At 44.2% G+C, this 22,071-nt stretch overlaps 1 protein-coding gene across 1 annotated transcript in view; it reads left to right on the forward strand.

Annotated features, from left to right (window-relative positions):
• MYOM3 (myomesin 3) overlaps positions 1-22,071 on the forward strand; it is a 310,945-nt gene that overhangs the window by 13,708 nt on the left and 275,166 nt on the right. Inside the window, exon 2 of the mRNA XM_073572698.1 lies at positions 20,831-20,911. Within this exon, the coding sequence (XP_073428799.1) occupies positions 20,831-20,911 (81 nt within the window). The remainder of the gene's footprint in view (positions 1-20,830; positions 20,912-22,071) is intronic.

Raw genomic sequence — 22,071 nt, forward strand, 5'->3', positions numbered from 1 at the left:
ATATCATCTACTTTATCATCCATTATCATCTATCATTGTAGTTCACATCATCTCAATAAATATAGACTTAAGCACCCATACTTTCTTTTTACTGGGAGTAGATGAAGGGTTTAGCCGTATGCTGGAATCCACACAGCGTCATACGTGGAAGAAGGCAGAACAGTCACTTAGTCAAGTGAATGGGTCATTGAAAAAAAACAGTAATCTCTTGAATGCCAATTGTGTATCATCTGACTACTGTCATTCTTCCTGAGTAGTTGATAGCAGAAGCTATTATTTTTTTTTCGTTTTAGAAAAATGGATGACTAATGGATTGTGATAACTGTAAAATGGACCAAAAATAAATTCAGCCAACTGAAAATCAAAATAAATGATTCTTCTTTTATGTAAGAGGAAAAAAAATTGGTACGTGAGAGTTACGAAACAGCAATTTTTGCGTTAATTTTTTTAAATACTTATTTGAGTTTAGCATGGGGATGGATAGAAAAGATAATAGTAGTAGCAGCAGTATATCCTATATACTTTTCCTTATTTTTTGTATCTACTCTTGTAAGAAAAAATATACGGTACATGTAAAACCGCTACAAAATTGTACTCTTTAGGACTCATACTCACTTGCGAGAGACTCGTACGATTCTCTTGCGAGTCAATGTCAATATGAAATATATGAAGTGTGGATAACATAATGGCTTTTGAAATTTAGAAAAAACATATGAGATACTTAGCACAAAATTTGGCCAAAAGATGTGAGCCCATTCACCAACGTCAAGGTAATCTCATAATCAAATGGGTCCCTCGGCACATCTAGAACTAGTCTGAATAGGTGCATACCAAAAACAGCTATTTTTGGTAGGCTGTTTTTTGGTATGCACCTATTCAGACTAGTTCTAGATGTGCCGTCAGTTTTTTCTGTCATTTGTATGTTAGCTTTCTGACTGAGCACTCCCGCCCTTCATCAAGCTGTGATTTTAATTACATCCAATCACATTTTGGTTCCTATCGTCCTATATATACAGGCTTTACCATGTTATTAGCCAGAGGTTAGTTCACACTAGGCAGTTAGAATAGGGACCCATTCGATTATGAGATTACCTTGACGTTGGTGAATGGGCTCACATCTTTTGGCCAAATTTTGTGCTAAGTATCTCATATGTTTTTTCTAAATTTCAAAAGCCATTATGCTATTCACACTTCATAAATTTCATATTGACATGCCTTAATGCAATTGAATGCAACCATTTTCTCATTTTGATATGTAAGCTGTTTTTTGGTATGCACCTATTCAGACTAGTTCTAGATGTGCCGTCAGTGTTTTCTGTCATTTACATGTATTTCTATGCAGCCGCACGCTCCGGTCCAAGTGCTGGCTGCCGTACAGGTTTTCATGCTAGAGACTCGCACGACAATCATGCGAGTCTCTCGCAAGTAAGTATGAGCCCTTATATTGAAATCTCTTCCTGCATCTCCATATTGAAAAAGATCTAAGGCACATTATTACTTTGCGCTTGTCTTGTACCATGGTATTCTAAATGCTAATCTACTGTACAATCACCTGATTTATTTGCAGTGGGTACGGAAAGTATTCAGACCCCTTTACATTTTTCACTCTTTGTTTCATTGCAGCTGTTTAGTAAATTCAAAAAAGTTCTTTTTTTCTCATTAATGTACACTCTGCACCCCATCTTGACGGAAAAAAACAGAAATGTAGAAATGTTTGCAAATTTTTAAAAAAACAAAAGCTGAAATATCACATGGTCATAAGCATTCAGACCCTTTGCTCAGTATTGAGTGAACCTTCAGCCAAGTCTGAGGTCCGGAGCACTCTGGAAGAGGTTTTCATCCAGTATATGTACATGGCCGCATTCATGTTTCCTTCAATTGCAATCAGTCCTCCTGTCCCTGCAGCTGAAAAACACCCCCATAGCATGATGCTGCCTCCACCATGTTTCACTGTTGGGATTATAATGGGCAGGTGATGAGCAGTGACTGGCTTTCTCCACACATACCGCTTAGAATTATCTCCAAAAAGTTCTATCTTCATCTCATCAGACCAGAAAATCTTATTTCTCATAGTCTTGGAGTCCTTCATGTGTTTTTTTTAGCAAACTCTATGTGGGCTTCCTTTGTCTGGCACTGAGGAGAGGCTTCCATCGAGCTACTCTGCCATTTGTGCCCGACAGGTGGAGGGCTGCAGTGATAGTTGACTTTGTGGAACTTTCTCCCATCCCCCTAATGCTTCTGTGGAGCTCAGCCACAGTTATCTTGGTGTTCTTCTTTACCTCTCTCACCAAGACTCTTCTCCCATGATTCCTCAGTTTGGCTGGATGGTCAGGTCTAGGAAGACTTCTGGTGGTCCCAAACTTCTTCCATTTAAGGAATATGGAGGACACTGTACTCTTAGGAATCTTGAGTACTGCAGAAATTCTTTTGTAACCTTGGCCAGATCTGTACCTTGCCACAGTTCTATCGCTGAGCTCCTTGGCCAGTTCCTTTGACCTCATGGTTCTCATTTGGTCTGACATGCACTGTGAGCTGTGATGTCTTATATAGACAGGTATGTGCCTTTACAAATCAAGTCCTATCAGTTTAATTAAACAAAGCTGGACTCCAAAGAAGGAGTACAACCATCTCAAGGAGGATCACAAGGAAATGGACAGCATGTGACTTAAATATGAGTGTCTGAGCAAAGGGTCTGAATACTTATGACAATGTGATATTTCAGTTTTTCTTTTTTAATAAATTTGCAAAAATGTCTACATTCCTGTTTTTTCAGTCAAGATGTGGTGCACAGTGTACATTAATGAGAATCATAGAATGGTAGCATTGGAAGGGACCTCCTGGGTCATCTGGTCCAACCCCCTTCTCAAAGCAGGATTCACTAAATCATCCCAGACAGATGTCTGTCGAGCCTCTGTTTGAAGACTTCCATTGAAGGAGAAACACCACCTCTCGTAGCAGCCTGTTCCACTCATCTAATCTGTGTCTCCTCCCATTCAGTTTCATCCCATTGCTTCTAGTCTTTCCTTGTGCAAATGAGGATAAGGCTGGAGTCACACACAACGTGGAAAAATACGGACCGTAATGTGCGGCCGTAATACGCATAAATGGTCCCTAAATAGTGATTCATATGTCATCCGTTGTCAGGGTGTGGCCGCGTATTTTTCTCATGTAAGCATCCGTATGTAATCCGTACGTGATCCGTATACCATTTTTTTCTCGCAGGCTTGCAAAATGGACATATAATGGATCCCAATGACAGGTTTTCAAACACAAACGAAAGAATAGATATAGACATATGGGATGCATATATATCTATATATATGTTATAGAGACACACATATATATATATATATATATATATATATATATATATGTATATATTTATTTTTCATATAGTTCCACATAGCAGAATAGCCGCAAAATCAATCGCCGGCTTTTGTAAAATCATTCCCCAACCCGACATGAAATGACACATGGTTTACATACAGTAAACCATTTCATTTCATGTATTTTTTTATATGTCTTTCACTAGTAATTAGATGAGGGTCGATGTGCAAAATTTGGGAGGTGTAGGTGTTAATTTAACCCCTTAATCCCATATGACGTACTATCCCGTCCATGTGCCCTGGGACTTAATTCCCAGGGACGGGATAGTACGTCATAGCGATCAGCGTCGCCCACGTGGTGAGCGCCGCTGATCGCGGCCGGGTGTCAGCTAATTATCACAGCTGACACCCAGCACAATGTGTCAGGGGAGGTCACGGACTGCCCCCGACACGTTAACCCCTTGCATACCACGATCAAACACGATCGCGGTGTACCGGGGGTTAAAGGGAAGCATCGGCAGGGAGGGGGCTCCCTCCGTGCTTCCCTGAGCCCCCCACAGCAGCGCAATGTGCAGTGCTGCTGCGGGGGTCTCTTTCCCTACAGGTCCCCGGATCCAAGATGGCGACGGGGACCTTCGGGGGCCTGTAGGGAGCTGACTTCCTCAATGCCTGCAAAGCGCAGGCATGAGGAAGTCTGCTTCTATGCCTGTGACAGATCGCTGATCTGTCACAGTGATCTGTGATGTGACAGATCAGCGATCTGTCACAGGACAGTGATGTCCCCCCTGGGACAACCTAATAAAGTTTAAAAAAAAAAAAGTGTAAAAATAATTTTAAAAAATCTCTAAATAAATTAGAAAAAAAAATATTCCCCAATAAATTCATTTTTTGGAAATAAAAAAAGAATAAAACAATAAAAGTACACATATTTGGCATCTCCGCGTCCGTAACGACCTGCCCAATAAAACTGTCCCATTAGTTAACCCCTTTAGCGAATCCCTTAAAAAATAAAAATAAACGAAGCAAAAGTAATGATTTATTATCATACCGCCGAACAAAAAGTGCAGTAACGCGGGATTAAAAAGACGCATATAAATATCCATGGTACTGCTGAAAACGACATATTGTCTTGCAAAAAAACGAGCCACCATATGGCATCATCAGCAAAAAAATAAAAAAGTTCTAGCTCGCAGAATAAAGCAATGCAAAAATAATTATTTTTTATATGAAATAGTTTTCATTGCATAAAACCACCAAAACATAAAAAAAGACATAAATGAGGTATCGCTGTAACCGTACTGACCCGAAGAATAAAAGTGCTTTATCAATTTTACCGCACATGGAATGGTGTAAACGTACCCCCCAAAAGAAATTCATGAAACGCTGGTGTTTGTTCATTCTGCGTCCCAAAAATCGGAATAAAAAGCGATCAAAAATTGTCACATGCCCGAAAATGGTACCAATAAAAACATCATCTCATCCCACAAAAAATAAGACCTCACATGACTTGGTGGGTCAAAATAAGGAAAAATTATAGCTCTCAATATGTGGTGATGCAAAAACTATTTTTACAATAAAAAGCGTCTTTTAGCATGTGACAGCTGCCAAACATAAAAACCACCATAAATAGTAAATTAAACCCCCCGTTATCACCCCCTTAGTTAGGGAAAAATAATAAAATTAAAAGAAAATGTATTTATTTTGATTTTCCCATTAGGGTTAGGGCTAGGGTTAGGGCAAGGTTAGGGCTGAGATTAGGGTTAGGGGTGTGTTGGGGTTAGGGTTGGAGTTAGAATTGGGGGTTTCCACTGTTTGGGCACATCAGGTGCTCTCCAAATGCAACATGGCGTCAGATCTCAATTCTAGCCAATTCTGCGTTGAAAAAGTTAAATGGTGCTCCTTCCCTTCCAAGCTATGCCATGCGCCCAAACAGTGCTTTACCCCCACATATAGGGTATCAGCCTACTTGGGACAAATTGCAAAACAACTTTTAGGGTCCAATTTCTCCTGTTACCCTTAGGAAAATAAAAAATTGGGGGCAAAAATATCATTTTTGTGGAAAAAAATGATTTTTTTATTTTCACGCCCGGGCATTATAAACTTCTGTGAAGCACTTGGGGGTTCAAAGTGCTCACCACACATCTAGATAAGTTCCAAGGGGGGTCTAGTTTCCAAAATGGGGTCATTTGTGGGGAGTTTCAATAGTTTAGGTACATCAGGGGCTCTCCAAACGCCCATGACACCCGCAGACCATTCCATCAAAGTCTGTATTCCAAAACGTCACTACTTCCCTTCCGAGCCCCGACGTGTGCACATACAGTAGTTTTCTCCCACATATGAGGTATCAGCGTACTCAGGACAAATTGGATAACAACTTTTGAGGTCCAATTTCTCCTGTTACCCTTGGGAAAATGAAAAAATTGGGGACTAATTGATCATGTTTGTGAAAAAAATTAAAAAAATTTATTTTCATGCCCGGGCATTATAAACTTCTGTGAAGCCCTTGGGGGTTCAAAGTGCTCACCACACATCTAGATAAGTTCCTTGGGGGGTCTAGTTTCCAAAATGGGGTCACTTATGGGGGGTTTCCACTGTTTAGGTACATCAGGGGCTCTCCAAATGCAACATGACACCCGCAGACCATTCCATCAAAGTCTGCGTTTCAAAATGTCACTACTTCCCTTCCGAGCCCCGACGTGTGCCCATACAGTAGTTTTCTCCCACATATGATGTATCCGCGTACTCAGGACAAATTGGAAAACAAATTTTGGGGTCCAATTTCTCCTGGCACCCTTGGGAAAATAAAAAAATTGGTGACTAAAAGATCATGTTTGTGGAAAAAATATGATTTTTTTATTTTCACGCCCAGGCATTATAAACTTCTGTGAAGCACTGGGGGGGTTTAAAGTTCTCACCACACATCTAGATAAGTTCCTCGGGGGGTCTAGTTTCCAAAATGGTGTCATTTGTGGGGGGTTTCCACAGTTTTGGTACATTAGGGGTCTTCCAATCGCGACATGGTGTCCGATCTCAATTCCAGCCAAAAACGTCAAATGGCGCTGCTTCCCTTCTGAGCTCTGCCATGCGCCCAAATAGTGGTTTACCCCCACATGTGGGGTATCAGCATACTCAGGAAAAATTGCTCAATAACTTTTAGGGTCCTGTTACCCTTGGGAAAATAAAAATTGGGGGTGAAAAGATCATTTTTGTGGAAAAAATATGATTTTTTAATTGTACCGCTGTACGTTATAAACTTCTGTGAAGCCCTTGTGGGTTCAAAGTTCTCACCACATATCTAGATAAGTTCCTTGGGGGGGTCTAGTTTCCAAAATGGGGTCACTTGTGGGGGTTTCCACTGTTTAGGTACATCAGGGACTCTCCAAACGCGACATGGCGTCTGATCTGAATTCCAGCCAATTTTGCATTGAAAAAGTCAAACGGCGCTCCTTCCCTTCTGAGCTCTGCCATGCACCGAAACATTGGATCCCCCCACATATCAGGCATCAGCGTACTCAGGACAAATTGCACAATAACTTTTGCAGTCCAATTTCTCCTGTTACCCTTGGTAAAATAAAAAAATTGAACCTGAATTATTTTTTTGTGAAAAAAAGTTAATTGTTCATTTTTTTGTAAATATTCAAAAAATTCCTGTGACGCACCTAAAGGGTTAATAAACTTCTTGAATGTGGTTTTGAGCACCTTAAGGGGTGCAGTTTTTAGAATGGTGTCACTTTTGGGTATTTTCTATCATATTTAGAACCCACAAGGTGGCTTGAAATGTGACGTGGTCCGTAAAAATAAAATGGTGTTGCAAAAATGAGAAATCGCTGGTCAATTTTTAATCCTTATAACTTCCTAACAAAAAAAAATTTTGGTTCCAAAATTGTGCTGATGTAAAGTAAACATGTGGGAAATGTTACCTATCAAGTTTTCTCGTTCGCCTTATTGGGGGACACAGAGACCTTGGGTGTATGCTGCTGCCACTAGGAGGCTGACACTATGCACAAAAAAAGATAGCTCCTCCTCCGCAGTGTACACCCCACCGACCGGCAGAGAATTCCTCAGTTTAGCTTAGTGTCAGTAGGAGGTGGACACGGGTCTTTTATTAGACCCATATCTACCTCGTCGTGCGTCGTTCCTTTTCAGGTTCTACGGAGGGATACAGAGTGAAAAGTCACATCTGTACTCCCACATGGAGTCTGCAAGTACGGTGTGTACTACCACCCCGTATCCTTGCAGTTCTCCGCGGCAGGACCACCCAGACGGACGCCGACACCAAGACGTGCCAGCGACTCCAGGGGTCCTTGTCGCCAGTCTCCCTCCCACTCGCCTACCAGAGCCTGTCGGTTGGATGAGACGCAGGAGTTCTTCAGTCCCAGGTAACGGATCGGGGATGGGTGAGTATGGATTTTTTATTTTTATTTTCCTGGCTGCCCATTCCCGACAGACAGGGGGTGCGCCTCTTCAGTGGCACAGGGAGCGGGCGCTGCGGGCGCTCGCAGTCGCCCTACGCCCATAGGCACACCATGCTCCATATTGCTGGCCCCCGCGTTCCCCCCTTCCCTCCCCCCTTTCTGGGGACAGGGAGTACAGGGCCTCTTCCTTCTTCCCTTGGACGCGGCTTCCGGCGGCGGCGGCATCCTTTTTCCGACCTCCGCGCCGACCCCCTGCTGACAGGCGGCCGCCGCAACTAATTTAGGCCCCGGCTTCAGTTCGGGCCTACCGCTGCGTCGCGGCCACGCCCCCCGCCCCTTTCTTCTAAGCGGGCTTCTCTCCCGCTCTTCCCAGGCCCTCCCACCGCCTGTCCTTCACCTGCCCAGCCTGCTATTGGCTAGAGGGCGGTGAATTTTAACCCTACGAGGTGCTCCGCCCTCCCTCCTCTCCTAAGGCGCGCTTTTTCTCAGGACGGCGCCATTTTCCCAGCCTGTTAGCCGGGCACCAGCTCCTCACTGGACAGCATCTTTTCCAGCTGGTTTTTTCATTCAGGAGGTCTATCGGCCGGATTTCACTCTGACCTGCATCCACTGACAGGTCGCAGAGCATCGCTTCTGGGGACACCGGACCGTGAGTAGCTCTGCACTGCAGACTGACCCTTCTCCGCCCTCTGTCCCCCAACCTTCCGGCATTACCTCAGCTTTTCACTATGTCTAAGTCTGATCGTACCCGCTCTACCGCTCCCCCCTCCACTTTAGTCAAGTACTTTGCATGTTCTTCGTGCAATCGCAAACTTCCCTCAGGCCAGTCCACTCCCCTCTGCCTGGATTGTAGCAATCCAATTCAGCCTGACGCCGTCCAGGAGCCATCTGCGGCCCCAGGTGAGAGTGAGCCCCCCCATGCCTGGCTGGGCCTCCTCGCTATCTCAATCAGTGGCAGACCTCACCAGGGTGTCTCAGTCCCTGGTGGCCGTTCTTGATAAGTTGCCCCTGGACTCTTCAGCAGGGCCAAGCAGGTCCCAAATTGTTCCATCTGAATCAGCCAGCGGTAGTCGCAAAAGACCCAGGCAAGATTCCCAGCCGGAATCCTCTCCTAGTCCCATCTCACCGCATAGCCCTTCTCACCAGTCTCCCTCTCGGGCCTCCTCTCCCGAGTCAGGGGAAGCGCTTTCGGACAGGTCATCTGAGGGGATTTTAGAGCTGGATTCAGACCAGGATGCAAGCATGAAGGTCACAGTGCAGGGCCTCATTGCTGCGATCCATCATACCTTCGATATTGCTGACTCCCCTGCGAAATCCTCAGATCAGGAGGTTTCGTTCAGACGGGCAGAAACTCCCTCCAGGGTTTTTCCTTTCCATTCCCAGTTTGGGAAAATTTTTACCAAGGAAAGAGTGGATCCGACCAGACGCTTTCAAAGAGGAAAACGTCTCGGCGTACTCTACCCATTTGCTAAGGAGCTCACGGACAACTGGTCGGCCTCTCCCTCGGTCGATCCGCCCGTGTCCAGGCTATCCAATAACACGGTTCTCCCGCTTTCAGGCGTGGCGTCCCTAAAGGATTCTAATGACAGGATTATAGAATCCCTGGCGAAGTCTGCCTTTGAAGCAGCTTCAGCGGCGGTGTGTCCAATTTTTGCTTCATCCTGGACAGCAAAGACCATAGCCACGTGGGCAGACGACCTTCGGCAGGGCATCTTAGATAAGGCGCAACCGGAGCATTTGGCCAATCTCGCCAATCAGATCTCCCATGCTGGGGACTATCTTCTCTCCGCTTCCTTGGATGCTGCATCCTGTGCAGTTCAGGCGTCAAGCAACGTTATTGCAATTCGACGCACACTTTGGCTAAAGGCATGGCAAGAGGACTTGTCTTCTAAAAAGTCCCTCACTAACCTGCCTTTTCAGGGGGTGCGCCTCTTTGGGTCCCAATTGGACCAGATTATTAAGGACGCCACCGGAGGCACGAGTTCTCTCCTCCCTCAGTCCAAGCCTCGCAGACCCCCACTAAGGCGTCAGTTTCGACCCTTTCGGACTTTCCGCCGTTTCAATACGGCGGACAACTCCTCCAGCCAACAGAGGCCGCAGGCTCGCCAGGAGAGAAGGAAAGTTTCCTTCAGACCCACTCCTTCCTGGCGACCCCACTCCTCCCAGGGCAGACCGTCCAGATCTAGATCTGGACGGTCTACTTCAACATGACTATCATCGGGCACGCGAAGGGTCTTTCCAATTGGGAGGTCGACTTCTTTCCTTCAGGGACGTTTGGCTGGCCGCCGTGGAGGACGCCTGGGTCAGGGAGGTCGTATCCTCAGGATACAAGATAGAGTTAGTCTCTCTCCCACGGGATCGTTTCTTCGAATCCCGGCCTCCAAAGGATCCAGCCTTGATCCCGGGGTTCTCTACAGCTATCGCCGCTCTCCTCAGTTCCGGGGTGATTGTGCCCGTTCCCGAATCGGAGCGCTTCACGGGGTTCTACTCGAACCTGTTTGTAGTGCCGAAAAAAGACGGCGCAGTTCGACCCATCTTGGATCTCAAGCTGCTCAACAAGAGGGTCCGTCTTCGCCACTTCCGCATGGAGTCGCTTCGCTCGGTCATCGCCTCCATGGAGGAGCAGGAATTCATGTGCTCAATAGACATCCAAGATGCCTATTTACATGTTCCAATCTTCTCCGGACATCAGAAGTTCCTGCGCTTTGCGATTCGACAGCACCACTACCAGTTTGTCGCACTGCCCTTCGGTCTTGCCACCGCTCCCAGAGTCTTCACGAAGATCATGGCTGCGTTGATGGCTTTGTTGAGAGTCAGAGGCCTCGTTCTTTTCCCGTACCTAGACGATATTCTGATCAAGGCTCCCTCATTCCAACAGGCTCACCAAAGTTTGTCAATCGTCCTGGACACTCTTTCCAATTTCGGGTGGATCGTCAACAGGAAAAAGTCCTGTCTGGTTCCTACACAACGCCTGGTCTTTCTAGGTCTTCTGTTCGACACTCGTCGGTCAAGGGTCTTTCTCCCACAAGAAAAGATTCTCTCTCTGCAGCAGGAAGTACGATCGCTGCAGACCTCGCGATTCCCATCCCTCCGTACAGCCATGAGGGTCCTGGGAAAGATGGTCTCGGCGATAGAGGCAGTTCCCTTTGCCCAATTTCACACCAGGCCTCTCCAGCAGGCCATTCTGTCGAAATGGAACAGGTCGCCTCGGTCCCTGGATCGCCCTGTCCATCTTTCTTACCGGATCAAGCGGTCTCTCAACTGGTGGTTTTCGTCACCTCTCATTCTATCGGGTCGATCCTTCCTTCCCATTCACTGGCAGATAGTAACCACAGATGCCAGTCTCCTCGGTTGGGGTGCTGTATTCCGCAACCACACTGTTCAGGGTCGATGGTCGGATCGGGAATCAGCGCTACCGATCAACGTTCTGGAGATTCGAGCGATCCATCTTGCTCTGGTCCACTGGGAAAGGCTCCTCAAAGGACTGCCGGTACGGATTCAGACAGACAACGCCACAGCGGTGGCATATGTCAACCGCCAAGGGGGAACACGGAGTGTTTCGGCCCTGGCGGAGGTGTCCAAGATTCTTCGTTGGGCGGAGATTTTCGTCTTGACAATTTCCGCGGTTCACATTCCCGGCGTAGACAACTGGGCCGCCGATTTTCTCAGCCGCGAGGGTCTCGCGGCGGGAGAATGGTCCCTACATCCGGAAGTGTTTCATCTGCTCTGCCTTCGGTGGGGAACCCCGGATGTAGACCTCATGGCGTCTCGCCTCAACAGGAAAGTCACACAATTCGTGTCCAGGTCTCGGGACCCTCTGGCAGTGGGCGCCGATGCCCTGGCCGTTCCTTGGTCCCAGTTCGAACTTCCCTACCTGTTCCCTCCTCTGCCTCTTCTTCCCAAGCTGTTGAAGAAGATCAAGGCAGAAGGACTTCCGGTCATTCTCATCGCCCCGAATTGGCCCAGAAGGTCTTGGTTCGCGGACATTGTCAACCTTCTCGCGGACGCCCCCTGGAAGCTTCCAGACAGAACAGATCTGCTGTCTCAGGGTCCGATTTGCCACCCCAATTCTCGGCCGCTCAATTTAACGGCGTGGCTGTTGAGACCGAGGTTCTGAAACGAGCAGGATTTTCCGACCACGTAATTCAGACCATGATCCGAGCCAGAAAGCCATCATCTTCCAAGATTTACTACCGTACTTGGAAGGCCTATTTCACTTGGTGTGAGACCAATAACGTCGCGCCCATGTCCTTTTCGCTCCCTTCAGTCCTAGCGTTTCTTCAGGCAGGATTGGATGCGGGGCTTGCCCTCAGTTCACTGAAGGGTCAAGTTTCGGCGCTGTCCATTCTGTTTCAGAAAACGTTGGCTTCCCGTCCTCAGGTTAAGACCTTTCTTCAGGGCGTGGCTCACACGGTCCCGCCGTACCGGGCACCCGTGGATCCATGGGATCTTAATCTGGTTCTTGAGGTTCTGCAAGGTCCGCCCTTTGAACCCCTCAGGGATATTTCCCTTTCTCTCCTTTCTTGGAAGGTAGCCTTTCTGGTGGCCATCACCTCCGTCCGGCGCGTGTCGGAATTGGCAGCTCTTTCATGCCGCTCTCCCTTTCTGGTTCTCCACCAGGATAAGGTAGTTCTGCGGCCTCCGCCCTCGTTCCTTCCGAAGGTGGTGTCCTCGTTTCACCTCAACGAGGATATCGTGCTCCCGTCCTTTTGTCCGAATCCAACTCATCCCCGAGAGCGGTCCTTGAACAAGCTGGACCTGGTTAGGGCGGTAAGAGTCTATCTGTCTAGGACGACTTCCTTGCGAAAGACAGAGTCTCTTTTCATTATCCCTGATGGAGCGCGGAAAGGTCACCCGGCGTCAAAAGCCACCATTGCTCGCTGGATCAGATCGGCTATCCTGGAAGCCTACCGTGTTAAGCGTCGCGGAGCCCCTCCGGGTATCAGGGCCCACTCTACTCGAGCAGTGGGTGCCTCCTGGGCGGTGCGCCACAGAGCTTCCGCACTGCAGCTTTGCAAAGCTGCAACATGGTCATCGGTTCACACGTTTGTGAAATTCTACAGAGTCCACACCTACGCTTCGGCGGATGCCAGCCTAGGTAGACGGATTCTGTAGGCCGCGGTGGTGAGTCCGCTGGCCTGATGGAAGTTTGTTTCCCACCCCAGGGACTGCTTTGGGACGTCCCAAGGTCTCTGTGTCCCCCAATAAGGCGAACGAGAAAACAGGATTTTTGGGTTGCTTACCGTAAAATTTGTTTCTCGGAGCCTTCATTGGGGGACACAGCACCCTCCCATGTTTTACAGCTCCTGTTCTTACTTTGGTTGAATGGTTACAGTTGAGTTGTTTATGTTGTCAACCTATTCTGTTACTTCTCCTACTGCTTTCTCACTAACTGAGGAATTCTCTGCCGGACGGTGGGGTGTACACTGCGGAGGAGGAGCTATCTTTTTTTGTGCATAGTGTCAGCCTCCTAGTGGCAGCAGCATACACCCAAGGTCTCTGTGTCCCCCAATGAAGGCTCCGAGAAACAGATTTTACGGTAAGCAACCCAAAAATCCTGTTTTTTGTGTGCCGTATCTATGTGATTTAAGGGCATAAAATTCAAAGTTGGAAAATTGCAAAATTTTCAAAATTTTCGCCAAATTTCCTTTTTTTTCACAAATAAACACAAGTTATTTGAATGAAATTTTACCACTAACATGAAGTACAATATGTCACGAGAAAGCAATGCCAGAATCACCGGGATCCATGGAAGCGTTTCAGAGTTATTACCTCATAAATGGACAGTGTCAGAATTGTAAAAATTGGCCCGGTCATGAACGTGCAAACCACCCTTGGGGCTTAAGGGGTTAAGGGCTTAATTCGTTGTCAAAAAATGCATGGGCTTCCGCGGTAATTTGTCAACCAGATAGGTAAAGCAGGTGAGTGAGGGCAGATTTTAATAGCTATGAGAGGGACCATTGTTTTTGGCCCCCCTCTGGCTGCAAAAATCTGCCCCCAGACACCTCAGAAAAGGTGCATCTATAAGATGTGCCATTTCTGGCACTTATCCTCTCTATTCCCAGTGCCCTGTAGCGGTGGTGAATGGGTTAATATAACAAAGGGTTAATGTCACCATTCGATTGTAAGGTGACTTTAAGCCTATTAAAAATGGAGAGGTGTCAATAAGACACCAATCCATTATTACCCCTATACTATGAAAGGGTTAAAAACCACACACAGACATTAATTAAAAAGTCTTTTAATGAAGTTAAGACACCAAGATTTTGACAAATTTTTATTGCTCTGGTAATTCCAAAAAAAACCTTGACCTGCAAAAAAAATAGCATAAAAAATCAACAGATGCGCCTTTTCTGGGGTGTCTGGGGGCAGATTTTTGTAGCCAGAGGGGGCCAAATACAATGGTCCCTCTCATGGCTATTAAAATCTGCCCTCAGTCACCTGGTTTACCTCTCTGGTTGACAAATTACCGCGGGAGCCCACGCATTTTTTGATATATATATGTGTCTCAATGAAACGTATATACATATATATATGTATTCTATGTGTATATACAGTTGTGGCCAAAAGTATTGACACCCCTGCAATTCTGTCAGTTAATACTCAGTTTCTTCCTGAAAATGATTGCAAACACAAATTCTTTGGCCTTATTATCTTCATTTAATTTGTCTTAAATGAAAAAACACAAAAGAGAATGAAGCAAAAAGCAAAACATTGATCATTTCACACAAAACTCCAAAAATGGGCCAGACAAAAGTATTGGCACCCTCAGCCCAATACTTGGTTGCACAACCTTTAGCTAAAATAACTGCGACCAACCGCTTCCGGTAACCATCAATGAATTTATTACAATGCTCTGCTGGAATTTTAGACCATTCTTCTTTGGCAAACTGCTCCAGGTCCCTGATATTTGAAGGGTGCCTTCTCCAAACTGCCATTTTTAGATCTCTCCACAGGTGTTCTTTGGGATTCAGGTCTGGACTCATTGCTGGCCACCTTAGAAGTCTCCAGTGCTTTCTCTCAAACCATTTTCTAGTGCTTTTTGAAATGTGTTTTGGGTCATTGTCCTGCTGAAAGACCAATGACCTCTGAGGGAGACCCAGCTTTCTCACACTGGGCCCTACATTATGCTGCAAAATTTGTTGGTAGCTTTCTGACTTCAAAATGTCATGCACACGGTCAAGCAGTCCAGTGCCAGAGGCAGCAAAGCAACCCCAAAACATCAGGGAACCTCCGCCATGTTTGACTGTAGGGACCGTGTTCTTTTCTTTGAATGCCTCTTTTTTTCTCCTGTAAACTCTATGTTGATGCCTTTGCCCAAAAAGCTCTACTTTTGTCTCATCTAACCAGAGAACATTCTTCCAAAACGTTTTAGGCTTTTTCAGGTATCTCTTGTAAATTTTTCTTTTCCGTCCACATCTAGGGAGGTTAGCCACAGTGCCATGGGCTTTAAACTTCTTGATGACACTGCACACGGTAGACACAGGAACATTCAGGTCTTTGGAGATGGACTTGTAGCCTTGAGATTGCTCATGCTTTCTCACAATTTGGTTTCTCAAGTTCTCAGACAGTTCTTTGGTCTTCTTTCTTTTCTCCATGCTCAATGTGGTACACACAAGGACATGTCAACTGGCTGCAAGTGTGATTTAGTTATTGCCAACACCTGTTAGGTGCCACAGGTAAGTTACATGTGCTGTTAATTACACAAATTAGAGAAGCATCACATGATTTTTCAAACAGTGTCAATACTTTTGTCCACCCTCTTTTTTATGTTTGGTGTGGAATTATATCCAATTTGGCTTTAGGACAATTCTTTTTGTGTTTTTTCATTTAAGACAAATTAAATGAAGATAATAATACCAAAGAATTTGTGTTTGCAATCATTTTCAGGAAGAAACTGAGTATTATCTGACAGAATTGCAGGGGTGTCAATACTTTTGGCCACAACTGTAGCTATTCTTTCGTTTCTTTATTAAACCTGTCAGTGTGATTTTACTGTATCACGCACTGAATTGCCTGCTTTTCTTAAGGACACCAGGTGCGTATTTCTCGCAAGTCACACATGTGGTTCGTGTGTAATGCGCTTTTTTTGTGCACCCATAGACTTGCATTGGCGTACTACGGTCATAGTGCGCTGACAATTGCAGCATGCTGCGATTGGCACGGCCCATAAAAAATACGCAAGAAAAATACAGCTGATGGGAGCTACCTCATAGAGAATCATTGGTCTGTGTGCAGTGCGTGTTTTTTAACGCCTCTCAATCGTCCGTATTTATCTCTAGTGTGATGCCAGCCTAAAGATGATCATGCTACAATGTGACAGCCCTTGAGATATTTGTAGACAGCTATTAAGTCTCCTCTCAGTCTTCTGTTTTGCAAGCTAAACATTACCAAATCCTGTAACCGTTCCTCATAGGACCTGGTTTGCGGACCGGTCACCATTCTGGTCGCTCTTCTCTAAACTTGCTCCAGTTTGTTGATGTCTTTTTTAAAATGTGGTATCCAAAACTGGACACAGTATTCCAGATGAGGTCTGACTAAAGAGGAGTAGAGGGGGATAATGACTTCATGTGATCCAGACTGTATGCTTCTGCTAATACATCCCAGAATTGTATTTGCCTTTTTTGCTGCTGCATCACACTGTTGACTCATATTCAGTCTGTGATCTATTAGTATACTCAAGTCTTTTTCACATGTGCTGTTGCCTAGCCCTATTCCTCCCATTCTGTATATGTTTTTTCATTTGTATTGCCCAGATGTAGTACTTTTCATTTTTCCCTGTTAAAAACCATTGTTAGTTGCGTCCACTGCTCCAGTTTATTTATATAATTTTGAATTCTCTCTTCTCTTCTCTAGTATTAGCTATCACTCCTAACTTTGTGTTATCAGCAAATTTAATCAGTGTACCCTCAATTCCTTCATCTAAATCATTGATAAAGATGTTGAACAATACAGGGCTAAGAACAGAGCCCTGTGGTACCCCACTTGAGACATTCTTTCAAATGGTTGTGCAGCCATTTATGAACACTCTTTGGATCCGATCAGTAAGCCGGTTATGAATCCACCTAACAGTTGCCTTGTCCATTTCATACTTAGTCATTTTTTCAATAAGGATGGTGTGAGATACTTTGCCAAATGCTTTACTGATGTCAAGATATACGATATCTACAGCATTTTCCTGATTCACCCAGTCAGTGATTCTGTCATAGAAGGAAATTAAGTTAGTCTGACATGACTCATTAGTTACACACCCATGCTGACTCTGGTTAATTATTTCATTCTTATCCAGGTACTTACATACATGTTGTTTAATAGTAACGATCTTTCCTGGTATAGAAGTCAGACTCACCAGCTTATAATTCCCTGGTCCACCTTCTTCCTTTTTTTGAAGATAGGAACAACATTTGCTCTTCTCCAGTCTTCTAGGATTTCTGATCTCCAAGAATTTTCAAATATTATGGAGAATGGTTAAAACATTTCTTCTGCTATCTCTTTTAGTACTCTGGGGTGTAATTCATCTGGACCTGGAGACTTGAATTCATTTATGTTAAGTATTCCCTCACTATCTTTTTGTTTATAGATAGCCTGGATTCTTCTATTCCTTTAATAGGACAGCAAAGATCAGTTGATGTTACATTTTCTTTATGAGAGAAAACAGATGCAAAATAGGAATTTAAAAGTTCAGTCTTCCCAACATCCTTTCTTATCATTTCATCATTTTCATCTTATAAAAATCCTAGAGCATCTTTGACATTTCTTTTACTTTTGACATATCCCCCAAATCCTTTTTTATTGCTTTTGATGTCTCTTGAAAGCCTTAATTCATTGTCATCTTTAGATAATCTGATGCTCACCCTGCAGGTTCTGCAGACAGCATTATATTCTTCTTTAGATATGCCTCCCTCTTTCCATTTGATAAACATTTCTTTCTTTCTTTCTTTTTAGCACATGTTTATGTTCTGTGTTCATCCATCCTGGTTTCATTAATTGATTCCTATTCTTCCCTCTTTTCAGAATTGTTAACGATTGTGCTTTGAGAATTTTATTTTTCAAAATTTCCCATCCTTTCTGGACATTTTTGTCTTTAAGGATATCCAGCCATTGGATCCCTCCGATTCTCTTTCTGAGTCCCTTAAAATTTGCTTTTCTGAAATCTAACCTTGAAGTTTGAGTCTTCACAGGTCTTCCTCCTCTAGTTAATCCAAAATTTTAAAATCGCATGGTCGCTACCTCCTAGCGTCCCAGCCACTCTTACCTCCTCAACCATTTCCTCCCTGTTTATAAGGATTAGATCCAAGGTAGAAGATTACATTGTTTTCTCCTCTACCTTTTGGAAGATAAAGTTGTCAGCAAGAGAGGATAAGAATTTCCTTGACCTGTTAGTTTTGCCTGAGAGAGAATCCCAAAAAATTTCTGGTTAGTTGAAAACTCCCATGACCACTATGTCATATTTTTTGGAGAACTTGGCCATTTGATGCATAAAGAGTTCATCGATATCTTCAGCTTGCACTGGTGGCCTACAGTAAATGACTACAATGATGTCCTTTACATTGTTCTCTCCTTGTATTATTAGCCAGTTTCCACAGAACTCCCAGTCTCTGAAGCTTGTATCTCTGTGCAGATATAAAGTTTTCTAACATACAATGCGACACCTCCTACTCATTTATCAAGTCTGTTTCTTGCAAATAAGTTGTATCCTTCTAGCCTTGTATTCCAATCATGTGTATCAATACAAAAAATGGTGGGGGGAACAAGAGGCGCAATAGTGCCCTATCACTAGTGACACTTGAAGTATGAGCGGTATAATACAGTTCCACTCACCTATTACAGTTGTGTTACCCACAACTGGCTTGAGAGCATATCACAGAATCAGCTGCTGCAGGACCTCCACCAACCACTCACACGTGGAAAAACCTACTAAAAGTTGTGGGAAGCAGGGTGTGTTGCAGTCCGCGCTGCCGAGATTCACAAATCACCTGGGATACAAGATGTTGTAGCAGTGTACTCCTTTATTTCCTCCTACGCGTTTCGGCGCCCTTCCTGGCACCTTCCTCAGGGATAATCCTCCCTGAGGAAGGTGCCAGGAAGGGTGCCGAAATGCGTAGGAGGAAATAAAGGAGTACACTGCTACAACATCTTTTATCCCAGGTGATTTGTGAATCTCGGCAGCGCGGACTGCAACACACCCTGCTTCCCACAACTTTTTGTAGGTTTTTCCTTCTCCTTTTTTCTTCTCCTTCTCTGGGTCACGTGTTTCCATTCCTATGTTTCTTCAGGTGCATGTCGAATTTCTTCTTTCTGTAACATGAAGAGATAATTCTACTCTAAGAACGCTTCACTTTCCTTAATGATCTTCAATGTAGTTAACTTCTCTTCTAGATTTTGCAACTTTTCCTCCAATAGGGAAACAAGCTTGCATTTCTGGCATGTGAAGTTTGGCTTTTCCACTGGTAAGTCTGTGAACATGTAGCAAGAAATGAAGAAATGCAGCTCACCAAATGGCTCCTGGCCTCTTCCATGTTCTTATTGTTAATGATATATGAAAGCAGTGAAAAACATGCTGAATTGGCACGCGGAACGTTTTTGAATTTATCAAATGGCTGTAATGAAACAAAGAGTGAAAAATTTAAAGGGGGCCGGAATCCTTTCCGTAACCATTGTACATGCTATCAATTCTATATCTATGATTTTTGGTGATATTATTGCTTTCTATCACTAGTATCCTCTGTCAATTTTCAAAAAGAAAAAAATTGGTAAAAATTAGTTAAAGTATTTTATAATAACAATAATAATAATAACAATACAATAATTAAAGCCAAATAAGTCGACCCTGCTCATGAGAGATTACAATCTACAATGAGGTGGGGGAGATACAAAATACAGGTGTGTATTTACAATGATGTATTTACAATGATGGTTCAGCCATCTTGAGGGAGTGAGGGATAGATGGAGTTAGTGAATGGGCTACACACACACACTTACACATAAAATGACTTTGATTAGTGAACGTGATAGGCCGCTCTGAACAAATGTGTTTTGAGGGAGCGCCTAAAACTGTGCAAATTGTGGATAGTCCTAATTTCTTGGGGTAGTGCATTCTAGAGGAGGAGCGGTCAGAAAGATAGGACGAGAACCAGGAGAGAGCGGTGTCCTAAATGCCTAGTGACAGGAGCGTGGAGAGTAGGAGACAGTGTTCAACAATGTCAAAAGCTGCAGAAAGGTTGAGAAGAATGAGCAAAAAGTGGTCACCATTACATTTTGCTGTCAGAAGGTCATTGGTAACTTTGAGTGCAGTTTCAGTTGAATGTAGGGGGCGGAAGCTGGACTGTGAAGGGTCTAGGAGGGAGTGAGTGGAGAGGTAACGGGTAAGGCGGGAGCAGACTAAGCACTCGAAAAGTTTAGAGGTGAAGGGGAGATTGGAGACTGGTCTGTATTGTTTGTGCAGGATGGGTCGAGAGCGGGTTTCTTTAGTAATGGAGTAACGATAGAGTGCTTGAAGGAGGATGGGAAAATGCCCAAGGAGAGGGAGAGATTAAAGGTTGTAGTTAGGTGAGATGTGACGACAGGAGAGAGAGACTGGAGGCGATGTGAGGGAATGGGGTCGGTAGTGCATGTAGTCGGACGAGAAGAGGAGAGGAGTCTGGAGACGTCTTCTTCTGTGATGGGATCAAATGTGGAAAGCCAGGGGAAATGCAGGCAGGGATGGGAGTCACAGCACTTGGTGGTTGGGAGCGGATTTCCTGACGGATATTACCAATTTTCTCTATAAAGTGGGAGGCCAGGTAATCCACACAAATGTCTGTGATAGGGGCTTGTGCTTTTGGCCTGAGGAGGGAGTGAAAGGTGTCAAAAAGTTTCTTGGAGTTGTTGGCTAATGAGGAGATCAGGGTGGTGAAGTAGGTCTGTTTGGCGAGGTGAAATGCAGAGTTATAGGTTCTTAACATAAATTTGAAGTGGATGTTTCCAAAAAAATTAAATACAAGTTGCTGCACAATGTAACTCATATAGAAGGAAAATAAGTTTTGTGTTTGCAATCAGAATTTCAAAAAGTTAGAGTTAGAAATATTATTTTGATTTTGTATTTCTTAGTGATGAAGAATTTGCCGACATACAAGTTTCTTCAATAGATCTTTCAATTGCCAGAGCAGAGCAAACCTTGAGATCCACATTGTAAGTATATGCATCATAGTTATTCTTGCCAAAATAAATTAGTTATATACTGTAGATTTTTCATTTTCATTTTTCTTGAAAAAATGGTTCAATTTATTACATTATATGGAACCCAAGAAAGACATTACAAATCTGAATCTGCTTTATACAACTGTCGCATTAGACTACTTGGGCACAGTGTCGTAGCTTGGGAGGGGGAACACAGAGTGATTGCCCAGCTTGCAAAATTGTTAGGGTTGCAAAATTAATAATAAAAAAGTAGCCATTTCGGAACTAGCACCAAAGATCTATGTTAGTGCACATGCCCCTTGCTTCAGGCTAGGTGCCCCAGATCTTTGGATCCCCCAGCTATCATCGGTCTTTAATAGTAATAGTCTTTTCATATTAGCCAAAGGGAACTTGCCTGTCAAGAAGTTTATGATGTTGAAGGACATGATACAATCAAAATGTTATATTGTATGTATTCAAGATACATACAGTAGTTACTGAAGCAAGAAATACAGTGGGGAAAAAAAGTATTTAGTCAGCCACCAATTGTGCAATTTCTCCCACTTAATTGACATCATCGGTAAACCACAAATATGAAAGTCAAAATGACACAACCAATCCAAAAAATCACCTTGTCTGATTTGGCAAGATTTATTTTTCAAATTATGTTGGAAAATGCGTATTTGGTCACCTAAAAACATGCAAGATTTCTGGCTCTCACAGACCAGTAACTTCTTCTTTAAGAGGTTCCTCTGTCCTTCACTCATTATCTTTATTAATGGCACCTGTTTGAACTTATTATCAGTATAAAAGACACCTGTCCGCAACCTCAAATAGTCACACTCCAAACTCCACAATGGTAAAGACCAAAGAGCTGTCAAAGGACACCAAAAGCAAAACTGTAGCTCTACACCAGGCTGGGAAGACTGAATCCTCAATAGACGAACAGCTTGGTGTAATGAAATCAACTGTGGAAGCAATAATAAGAAAATGGAAGACATACAAGACCACTGATAATCTCCCTCGATCTGGTGCTCCATGCAAAATCTCACCCTGTGGGGTCAAAATGATCACAAGTACGGTGAGCAAAAATCTCAGAACCACAGGGGGACCTAGTGATCGACCTGCATAGAGCTGGGACCACCATAACAAAAGCTACTTTCAGTAACACA

The sequence above is a fragment of the Dendrobates tinctorius genome, unplaced genomic scaffold (genome assembly GCF_039654945.1).
Source record: "Dendrobates tinctorius isolate UK_male_01 unplaced genomic scaffold, ASM3965494v1 ptg000007l, whole genome shotgun sequence".
In the NCBI taxonomy this organism is placed as follows: Eukaryota; Metazoa; Chordata; class Amphibia; order Anura; family Dendrobatidae; genus Dendrobates; species Dendrobates tinctorius.